The 12,117-nt window shown below is 39.1% G+C and overlaps 1 protein-coding gene across 1 annotated transcript in view; it reads right to left on the bottom strand.

Annotated features, from left to right (window-relative positions):
• TMEFF1 (transmembrane protein with EGF like and two follistatin like domains 1) overlaps positions 1–12,117 on the bottom strand; it is a 120,727-nt gene that overhangs the window by 2,865 nt on the left and 105,745 nt on the right. Inside the window, 4 exon segments of the mRNA XM_051812850.1 lie at positions 53–211; positions 4,199–4,322; positions 9,577–9,642; positions 10,501–10,649. Of these exon segments, the coding sequence (XP_051668810.1) occupies positions 53–211; positions 4,199–4,322; positions 9,577–9,642; positions 10,501–10,649 (498 nt within the window).

Genomic DNA, 12,117 nt, shown 5'->3' on the forward strand with positions numbered 1-12,117 from the left:
AAAAATATATCTATACAATGTGTAGGTTTTCACTGCTTTTGTCTTTACCTACCTTGTTATGCACATGACAATTGCAACTATAATGGCAATCTGTACAGCTCCAATTATTGCTGCAATAAGAACATGCGTAAGCTTTTGTCTACTTGGGACAACATAAAGAATACTAAAGTCTGTCTTTTCACAGTGCTGTCCAGTATATCCTGATTCACATCTGAAAAAAAAAAAAAAGGAATATTTCATAGAATCTGTAATTTGACAACAACTTAGTCATTTTGCAGATAAAATAAGAAAAGCAAGGTGACTCCAGCTGAGAAAGAGCTAGTAAGAAGGTGGAGATGTGGTAACAGCTTGGGTTAGGGAATGGTTTGGGTTTCTATGGTACAAGAGACAGAGCAAAGAGATACGCTCTGCTTAGGTTAAGGTTACTAGTGGCCCTCTGAAAAGACACTTGAATTGCCAAAAGAAATAGGTGGAGTCATTATTATATTGGTGCAATATTTACGAAGAATTAAGCAACCGGGTGAAAAAAGCAGACAAGGCTAAATGAAACACAAAGAAGCATGCTACTGAAACACAAAGTAAATATACTCGTTCAGCTCCATGGTCAATAAGGAAGAGAAATGACAAAAAGGAAGAGAAACCTTGAAATATGGGGAAAAAGGAAGATCCTTTTTTCAAAATGCAACTTACAAAAGCCTATAGGGTACAACCAGCTCCAAACCTCCTCCTGCTTTGTCACCAAGACAAAATTTGATGGAGATCGGGTTAGAAAACCAAATGGCTCACAACTGTTCAAGTGAGGGTTCATGGAAGAATCAAAAAACATTGGCCAGGGGTGGGGGAAAAATGGCTGGAGACAGAAGAGAAGCAGCTGTTCCAAATGGTACCTTGCCTGAGCAAGCAGCAGTTAGCTCAATGAGAAACTCAGCAGAGGCTGTTCCTGATCAATGACAGTTCAGGCAGTGCTCTCGAGCAATTCATGTCCCAAGGCAAAAGAGAATGAAGCATAGCAAGAAAATGCAAGAGCCACCCAAGACACTGAGCTGAAGTTTGTGGAATCAAAGGCCATCACTTACAACCCTGAGCAAATTCCTTGTACACCTGTCCTTTAGAAGTGACTGATGCGAATGTGTCTTTATGGACAACTGAATCATACTGTTGGCCTCTAGCTCTGTAGCAGAAAGAAATACTCACATGCAGGCAGAGAAATAATCCTTTTGTAAACTGGATCTGACAAGCCCAAATGCAACACAAAATCAGACTCGTCCATTCAAAAGCTTTGTGCTAGGGTAGGAGTTAATTCTGTTTGGAGCAACAAAATCACTACACCAAAGACCTTTCTACAACTGCTAATGCAACTCCTAATCCCCCTCTGCATGCAGGGATAATAGTCGGTGTTTACATGTTCCTAATCTTGTGACTCTACTTTCTCCAGCCATGACCTGCTGTGTAAGGAGTTTTGGTTCAGGCGTGAACCAAGTTCCAGTAAGAGTTGTTAAAGAAAAACTGTCATATACTGTAAGTATGCTCAGTGGTAGCTAAGGAAGGAATAAAGAGAATTCTGTATAAACACACAAGAAAAATGAGGACAGGGAACATGTTGGTAATCATGCAAAAAGAAACAAAAAGGAAGCGTTCTCCTTGTTAGTCAAGAGGACTGAATTCTTTTTGTTACTTTGCTCTTGTTTTTATTAAAGAAGGTAACAGTTGAAGTGTTATCAATGTGAAAGTTGCTTTAATGCAGAGGAGGCAAAACAAAGCCTTCAGCAACAGCCAAAACAGTAGTGTGTACAAAAAATTCAAAGATGCTTCCTCAGAAACACTGAAGTGACAAGAAACTATTTCTGAGAAATAGTGGATGGAGATTCAAGTAAGATGAAGTACTAGCTACCTTAAACTAGTAGAACAGATTTAAAAGCATTCTGCTCCATTAATACATAAAAAGACAATATAGTATTAGCATAATAGCAAGATCAATAGAGGTCAGGAAGGATTTATCAAAATAAGCCAATCAGTCAATTAATTGAGTTAGCATAAAGAAGTTTAGATTTCTTTGTAAGGGGTTGAACTGTGCCTCCTTGAAGCAGCCTGCCATAAGGACAAGGGTAGCAGGAGACAGACCAGATCCCACCTGTGCAAAGGCCACTAAACACAATGCTATGCAGTTGGCTAATACAAAACCTTTCTCCCACCTGCCTGCTGGCAGTCCTGTACAACAAGCAAGGACATTCATTGCCCCCAGTGAAAGCAAAAATCAGAATTTGCTCTCTGCAGGTATTTTCTGCAGTTTTATAGGTCATCTGATACCTCACATATATCACTACCAGTAAATGAGGACCAAATTAAACAATGTATATGCTAGATGTGTATGAGAATGGAAAGCATTTGAAAATAACAATTTGCCCCCAGCATTCAGCATTATATTTTCCTTGCCAGAGAAGGAGAGAATTTTTTTCTTTGATAGAAGTACATGATTACTATGGTAGATTGATGTCTGATATAAACCATTTGTTTCCTTAATAACTTTACTCTAGTAGGAAACATGCATAACGTATGACACCATCAGTATATTAATAGGTAAGAAAAATCCAAAGGAGATCTGATACTCAGGGTTAAGAACTGATAGTCACAAATTCTTGACTGGAATCACGCGAGGTTTGGTGTGCTACGTCCAGTGCTGAGATACGATTCAGGCTGTTTAAATACATAGCTGAAAGTAGTAATATTACAAGTAACTATAAGATAGAATTTAAAGGGATGGGGTATTAATTAAGTTCATCAAAACACTGCCTGTCAGTAATTCTAGAGTAATAATAATTACATAAATGATTGAATATACATTGATTCATAAATTAATTAATTACTATGAGATTACCACGTTCCAGAAAAAAATTAAGAGGAATTAAAAATCAATTAATTCAGAAAGGAATGTTTTCCTTGAAATACCTCTATTTCACATATTTTGGGGACAAATACATTATAAACTGTGTTAAATACAGTTCTAGATCAAAAGAGTACTGTAATCAGATAGCGCTGCCTAATGCCCAGCAAGATGATGTGAGGGATACACACAGCTTCCCAAGAGAAGCAAAGCCACGTTGAGTTCTCTTGATTCCAGTCGAAGAGAAAAACATGGAAAGATGAAAATAAACAAGAAAGGGTCTTGCATGGGAAAAGAAATAATATAAGCTTTCAAATGCTTAAGTTGACAACCGTACTGGCTCTGCCTTTTGGGCTTCCTGCTCTCTGATCAGTCTGGAAACCCTTAAATCTTGTCAGTACAAAAAACCTCTAAATATCATCGATCAATAAAGATCAAGGGAGAAAATGTGAAAGTATCCAACGGTTTTACAGTTGAAGTGTCAAAAGTAAAGGAAAGCAAAGAGTTATAGCATCTTCAGCCACATTGGAAGGTACAAGCTTCCAAGATAAAAGTTCAGGAGTGAAACCTTCTAATAAGTAGGGCACTGCATTTTATTACGAAGAACTGGCCTTTTTCTATAACCAACTTAAAAGTAAATTTTATTTTTGGAGGAAAACAAAGATACAGAATTTAATTGGTGAAATCTAAAGGAAAAAATTTATTTGGGAGCTAAGGAACATTCAGATATCCTGGGAAACACTGAGTGGCTTAATACTGAGTGTATTGAGCTGCTAGATCACACTATAGATAAAAAGTGTGGGCTAAAGAATATTTTACAATTTTATATTCTCTAGATAAAGGCTATTATTGCGACAAAGGGTAAGAAACGTTAAAAATAAGATATTGATACTCTAGAGAGAGCTTATGACAGGAGCAATAAAATGTACAGATAGTATAAGAAGAGAGGTCAACGGTGAAAGCAGAGTCTTACAGAGAAGCAATGCAAGACAAAGGCTTATTAATATTTGTTTTGTTTTGTTTGCTTTGGTTTTTTTCTCTAGATAGGATTTATCAGCTGAAAATAAGAAGACAACATCAAGGCTACATTCCTCAGGAGGATTCAGCTTCTGATTTACCTGACTCACTGAGCCTCTCCTCTGAGCACTATCCCTCTCATGACTGGAGCAGCTGAGTGCTGCCACAGCACAGGGATACGGCCCCTGTGCCACTGCTTAGGTAACAGCAAAGTGATACATCCTGTAATTATGTCTAGAGAGCATTTTGATTAAGCTTTACAGCAATTTCAATCACATTTTGGAAGCATGCAGGACTTACCGGCAGGAAGCCTTCTGAGTGGAATAAATGAATTCACATTTTCCATGTATACAGTAACCATTGAAGCTTTCTGAACAAGGTATATGATTTCCAATGTAAATGTCTTCTCTTTGATCACTGGCATCTTGAAAAGAAATACAGATAAACAATTATACATGGCTGTATTATACTAATTAAAAACTGTCAACCAAGAATACCATATCCTTAAAAACTTGCAGTCAGTAAAGGAATACAGAAAAATTAAGCAGAGGCTTAAGGGGGAAGTTTCAGAGGCACTTACAAAGATTTTCTAGAAATGATCCTCAGACACATCTAAATTTGCTTCTTACATAAGGTTTCTCAAAAATCAGAAAAGTGTTCATGACAGAAAAAAAGTCAAAGCAGGAAGATCAGCAGAAGCTTCATCAGTGGCACTGGGGCAAAGTGCTAATACAAAGATATAAAGAGCTCTCTCTCATGTGTAAATAGAGGAAAAAGTCGCCTCTTAAAAGCATTAGAAAGAAGAAGCTGAACCACATTTTATGATTACTGGATAGAAAACCACTTGATAAAGTCCAGATTTGACTGGTACCACTGGTCATTAAAACTGAAATCAAACACACTTCAATAGCAGTCTTCCTCAGAGAAACATTTTTATGGGGAGAGAAATCAAAAATATCGGAATGTGCTTAAAATACCTATTCTTTTGGGAAGTGTGCTGGTTTTGGCTGGGATGGAGTTAACTTCCTTCATAGCAGCTCATACAGTGCTGTGGTTTAGATTTTGGATGAAATAGTACTGGTAACACACTACTGTTTTGGCTGTTGCTGAAGGGTGCTCTGCTTCTCCCCTCAGCAAGGAGGTTGGGGCTGGGCAAGAGTCTGGGCAGGGACATAGCCAGGACAGCTGGCCCCAACTGACCAAAGAGATATTCCATGCCATATGACATCACGCTCAGCAATAAAAGCCATGGGTTTGGTATCAGTGGCAGCTGCTCAGAGACTGGCTGGTCTTCAGTCGGCTGGTTGGACATTTTGCATTGCTTGGGGTTTTTTCCTTTTTTTTCCCTTTCACTTCTTAAAGCTCCTTTATCTTGACCAATGAATTTTTCACATGTTTGCCTTTCTGATTCCCTCCTCCATCGTCCTGGGGGAAGTTGGAATAGAGCAAGTAGCTGGCAGGCACTTAGTTGCTGTCCAGGTCAGCCCAGCACAGGAAAGCAGCCCCTTCTGCCTCAGCATCTTTCATGCTTCTGTCATGTTAACAAAACTATCCAAATCTGTGTTCATTTACAACCATATTTCCCCCAAAATTTTTCTGTAAAAAAGTTCTAAACACAGAAGTTGTGTTTCATAATGAACTCCTCTAAAAGGCAGGGATCTTAAGATGTGAGCATAAGTATGGAATTATGCTAATTTTTGTGTCAATAGACTATAGCATCACAAATAAAAGACTATAATGAACTGCAAGTGCAGAGCAAAAGGGACTGTGAAGAATAGATCTCTTATACAATTGCAGATATTTGAAATAACACCAGCAAGAAAGAGAATGTATCTATACAAGACAAAAAAAAAAAAGGCATGCTATTGTGTTAAGGTTTTTCCTGACCATTTCTGGAATGTTTCTTAATTTGTTTCAGGACAAAAAAATCCCAACCATCTATTAGAGGTTTTAGATATAAGGAAGTCTGTTGATCCAAGCTATGTTTTGAAGATACGGAAGACTTGATACAAGGGAAGAATGTTGCTTAAAACTGACAAGATGTCCACTAATGCCCTGATGGAAGAGACTATGTTCTGCCTGTCTAAGAGGAGAAAAGTGGTGATGGCTCATCCCAAAACTATCATCTCCCTCCTCCTCCAAGCAGTTAATTACTGTCACATCTGGTCCCAATTAAAGGCTTGTAATAAGCTACAGATAATTATATTAGTCTGTTCATAGAGCTGTGCCATGTCTGGTTTTAATATATGTACTGACACAGAATGTGAGGCCCAGTGAAAGACTGAAAGGTGCATCCTCTGAAAGGTGGCCAGGTAGCCACAGTCACACAGGTCAGAGGTAAAACTTATATTAAGCAAAGAGATGTTGTTAAATGCAGGAGGTCATTCCTAGTGTAAAACAGACATTTACCCTCCTATTGACAGGAATCCATTTCTAATCTGAGAGACCTGCTAGACTGCTTCAGGACTTCAAAGTGAAAGATTTAACTGGTGTAGGAGCCTTGAAAGCGTGACTGGATATAGGAGTTCAAATACTTCACCAGAAGAATGAGTCACGCATAAAAACTGAAATCCTGATGCTCATCTTGTTACAACAAAACCAGCAAGCCAGCTGAATCTGGGAGGAGAGACCTTTCTGATATAACTTTAGGTAGCCACTTGCACTGTGGGAGGAGACTTTCAGGATTCTAGAGACTAAAAGGCATTATATATTCAGACAACAGAGTTTAACAAAAATAACTCACAGGAATTGAAAGCAAAAGCAAATAGATGGGAATGTGGACAGTTCTCTTATCTTGGAAGAAAAAATGTCATTCAAAGATGTTCATTTCATGATCTCACTATTTAAAATGACCTGACTACTGCATTAAAAAATTCAACACAGCTTATTTTCATAAAGCATACTCCCTCCATGCACATCATTTGCTGAATGTGAGACTGCACAAGCTATATAATACAAGCTGTATAATTATATACAGTGGTTTTCCCACTAACTAGATTTCAAGAGCAATTTATATGCAATGAATAAAAGGCTGTTACTTCTTTGAAATAGGAACCAAAAGTGGTGTTTCATTACATCACATAATAAGATGTATGTTCCATTTGGTGCCTTTTATACCTTCCTAATGTAAGTGAAAATTGACATTAAATCACTCCAACTGGTACATCATATGCAGCGAAAATTTGTAAAAGAGAAAAATATATGAAGCTTTTTGGCACTGAATGACTTTTCAAGAAGAACATAAGGAATTTTGAAAGCCACGGTGAGATGGCTTTACTCAGCGAGGCCATGGGAGTGCAAAACAAGTATAATGACAGAAAAAAACTAAAGACCAGAGCTAAGAGAAGAAGCTAACCAACCCCTCCCAACAAAACCTGCATTAAGACCAGTGATGAGGAGAAAGAACAGTGAGTGATTTTCATTAGTGATTCCTTCCTGTGCAGAATGGAAACACCCATTTGCAGACTGGACTCTATTTTCAGGAAAGTTTGCTACCTTTCTGGGGCCTGAATTAGGGATGTCACCACAAGACTGAAGAAGTTATTCCAACCTTCAGACTACTACCCAGTCCTGCTCTTTCATGTGTCTATTGATGTAGCAAGGAAAAGTCTGAGGTCAATCAAATGAGATTTCAGAAGCCTTGGGTACAATACTAAAAAAATTTGGGAGTATAATGTTTCATCTCAATCCTCCCAATAATGTGGAGATACTTTAAAGAAACAAGTGAGCACAGAATATCAATACCTGGCTCTGGGACTAGTGTTTCCACCAAAACTTTGGGATTTTAAATCATGGAAGAGACTGTGAAACACAAGGTATGCTGGGGCCTGATGGGACCCACCTGTCCTGAAGGGTAAAACACCTTTTTGGGCATAAGATGGCAGGACTGATGGAGAGGCCTTTAAACTAGAATTAATGGGGGAATAGGATGCCAATAGAATTGCAGTAGGTAAGACATGGGTTGGCATGGTATCACCTGAGGGTGGTAAGTGCTAGTGGGAACACTTGCACTGCTCCTGGGAACACAAGAGAGCTCAGGAGCATATCTGAAATGCTTGTACACCAACACACACAGCACGAGAAACAAACAAGATGAACTGGAAGCATTGGTCAGAGCACCGAGCTATGATATAATTGGTATTTACGTGACTTGGTAAATGAGTCTCGCAGTAGGAGTGCTGGGATAGAGGGCTACAGGCTGTTCAGGAGGGACAGGCAGGGCAGAGAAGTTAGAGGTGTCATGCTATATGGAAGGGAAAGATTTGATTGTACAGCACTTAGGATTAGTGCTCATGTGGTTGAGAGCCTCTGGGTGAGGGTTAGAGGGATTGAAAACAAGGAGATGTGGTAGTGGATGCCTACTACTGAGTACTCAGCTAGGATGTAAATTATTCTATAAGCAATTATGAGAAATTTCTGGATTGGTATCCCTTCTCCTTATGGGATAATTTTAACTTCCCTGACATCATCTGGGAACATAATACTGCTGTGGTGAACTGGTCTTGGAAATTCTTGATGTTTGTAGAGATAATAACTTCTTGTCACAGGTACTCAGTCAGCCAAGCCCTCTTAGGCTTACTATTTGTGAACAGAGGATTCATAGGGGATGCAATCATAGGTGTTTGTCTTGGCCATAGTGATCATGAAATGGTTGAGTTAAATGGTTGAGTTTTCAGCATAACGAGAAAAAAGGACAGCAGGGTTGCTACCCTGGAGCTCAGGATAAAAAACTTTAAGCTATTCATAGGACTATTTAGCCAAGTACCCTGGCAATCTGCTTTTGAGGGCTTAGGGCTCCAGGAGTGCTGGTCAATTTTTAAGAAGCACCATTTAGAAGCACAGGAGCAGACAATTCCATTGTGTTATAAGTCAAGCAACTGGGGCAGAAGACCAGCTTGAGTGAACAGGGAATTCTTTGTGAAGCTCAACAGGGAAGAGAATTTGTATGATCACTGGAAGTGAGATCAGGTCTTCACAAGAAGAGTACAGAGCTGTGGTTCGTATATGCAGGGAAAAAACACAAAAGGCCAAAGCTCATTTAGAGTTGAATCTGGCCAGTTTTGTGTAAGATAGCAAGAAGATAGCTTTAAAGTGTGTTAATAGCGAGAGGAGGTCTAAAGAAAGCATTGGACTGATACTTGATGTGACTAATAGGGATGAAGAAAAAGCTGAGACATCAAAGGTTATTAAAGGTAAGGTAAGGTTCATATAGGTGAAACATTTTCAACCAATGTGATTTAATGTGTATTAGTTTACTGAAAATATTTTAAAACAACCTAACAAATACAGAATCATCCATTTTGGATGATTAACTTTTGGAAGTTAACTGAAGAGATGGGATCATGGGAGGGAGGCTTGTGTTATGTTATTTCATCAGGAATGTCACAGCTTGGTGTCTTCCAGTAAAGTCATTCTCACAGCACTTGGAGGGAGTCTAATCCTGTGGCCACTGTACAGGGTGGTAAGCAGTTGGTCATCTTAAAGGAATGTAGCAGGTAAAACTTACAAATCATGCACATCTTTTTGCCAACCTTGCAACATGCTGTAAGAAAGAAGCTGTTCACAGGTCTGTCTCAGTTACAGAAATCAAAGCTGTAAAGCAGACAAGAAGGGACTAGCATGCTCTGTTCTCTCATCTTGTGAAGCCATAACCAAATAGCACAAAGTTTGCACAGTACCTTTCACTTCTGGTCGATACTGCATGCCATCATCTTTCTTTCCAACTGCATTTGTGTCATCTGTTTCTAGGTGATAAACACATGCATGGTTAGCTATTAGGAAAGGCTGTTTTCCAGACCACTACATGTACGTCATTGAGAAGCCAGAATAATATTCAAAGAATTATTTTAAATTGCAGTAAAACTGGACACATTCCCACATTGTTCCTCCCATATAACCAGCTTGGTCAGTAACCCTGGTGTCCAGACCAACACAAGCTGTAGGTTTTGAACTAAAAACTTTTCTGCAGTATGGACCTAGGTTATTTTGGTGACTGTCTGTTTTGGTGTTGGAATGGTCCAAGTTACAGATCTAGATGTAACTGGCCAAGAGATAGTGGAAAGCTGTTATTCCCAAGAGAAAGTCCTAAATGCAAGCCCCCAAAACCGAAGAGTCACGTACATGATTAGCTACAAGGCAGTAGACAGAGGGTTTCAGTGGACCATTCCAGCACTGGAAAAGGAAATCACAGAATCACTTAGGTGGGAAAAGACCCTTAAGATTAATTGATCAGTATTTGTGCAATTGGGACCCAACTCGATTCACCTTGGAAGCACATTGTACAACCCACAGCAGCAAGAGGGAACATTTCCCACACACCCATATTCCTTTTGCTTTCCTACTTCTTACCATGCCCTTGTGTAAGAACTGTTGGATAACGGCTTAGATTTTCCTAAGAGCTTTTCCTGTCTTCCCAGGTAACAACAGCCAAAGGTCATGTAAACACAGCACACATGTATGTAGTGTGGGAAACTCAAAACTACAGGTGGGCAGTTCATGGATAAGTGGATCAGTGACTTCTGATCAAAAATGTAAAAGGGAAAGCTCTACCAAGCCCACCTATGTCAGAATTTACCTTTCCAGAAAAACAAAATTAAGCCTACCTGAGCAGTGTCCGAGATGCCTGATGTCAATCTGCTCTTGCCTCAGACATGACGCTTCTCTAACAAAGCATGGATTGTTATAGGAACTTCCATCAGAAGCACATACAGGATTAAAACTGTATCCACTGCAGTCTATATTACATACACACCTGTTAATTGAAACATATGACAAAATAAAATTGACATCCAGCAAACAAAAATTAAGTCGAGTCCTGAGTAAACAGTAGCTCATACATCAATGCCAGGAGAGAAGAGTGTGCTGCATGAGGATGCTGAAGAAGTCATTGATGTCTCAGGCTTCCAAGCAGAATGTACCAAATTATGAAGAGTGTGCTTTTTAATAATGTAATAATGTTTCTTGTAGTTTTACTATCATATCAATCTCATGGAATACAGCCAAAAATTGATAACACATTGCTAGGAAGATTTGCTACATTAATACATGGTTCTCTTGTGTGAACAAAACCAGAAGAATATTCTGGTTTTTTGGGGGGTGTCAGGATTCTTGAGAGGGAAAACAAAAAGGACTCCCATTTCTGTCAGGCAGTAAAAGGAGTTCTATTTCAGAGGCTGTAGAGACTCAATATGCTTGATTAATTGTGTCATTTCAGCAAGACATTCATTCATACCTTTGAAAGTTAACAATGGGTCTATTATGATGTATTTAAAACAGGATTATACAATCTGAATTATTCCACATTGCATCCATTGACACTTTGGTTCTTTTGAACAAAGCATTTTCCACATAATTTGCAGCTAGGGATTGTAAAATGAAAATTGGAAAAATTAAAGACCTAGCCTGTAGCTGGTTCCTAACTACACAAATGTAGGACAGCCAAAGACTGACAGGGCTATTACTTAGATGGTAGATAGCTTTGTAGCCCCAACAAGAAGTCCTGAAATTTTACAAGCACCACACCCTTGTTTATTTTAGTCAATATTCTACTTTCTAACTGAACTTCTATTTTTAAATGAAAGTTTCTGTAGATGTTTCATATTGCTCTGCAATCTCCTTTCCACCTCTGGGCTGCAAAAAATAAGGAGTGTAGCTGCAAAATAAGGGGGAGGACAAGGTGGGCACCACGTCCAGCTCTCAGTCCAGCTCCTCCTGATGTTGTGAGTGTGAGAAGAGCCACTCTGCATCACCTGAGAAGGTGGCAGTGGGCACAAGGTCCTCTCCTTGCCAGAAAGTTCTACACAGAGGGTACCTGGTCTGCCTGTCAGGAGCTGCCACAAGCTTCACCTTGATTTACTCTTGTAAGTCACAGGAAGGGGAAAAATGTGCAAGCTATCAACTTGTTAGTTTTTTTTGTTGTTTTTTTCCCACTGTCACAGATAAAATTAAACTATTAGACAGATGTATGTATGCCTCAAGCCAGTAATGACTCTTGCAGCAGAACCCAATTCCATGCTGCAGAAACACTGAAGATGGCCAGGATACTTTTCCCTCTTCCTCTTTTCCCAAGAGCACCTTTTGTTGTTTAATTTAAATATGCTAATTTTGCCAGTAATATTTCATGCCTGTGAACTTCAGATTGTTGTTATACAAAAGAACATCTCTAGTGCAAACAGGGTTTTACGTGCACCTATTGAGAGTGAAAAACTGCCTCAATAATG

This window comes from Manacus candei, unplaced genomic scaffold (genome assembly GCF_025592945.1).
Source record: "Manacus candei isolate 608988 ecotype Guabito, Panama unplaced genomic scaffold, ASM2559294v1 h1tg000088l, whole genome shotgun sequence".
In the NCBI taxonomy this organism is placed as follows: domain Eukaryota; kingdom Metazoa; phylum Chordata; class Aves; order Passeriformes; family Pipridae; genus Manacus; species Manacus candei.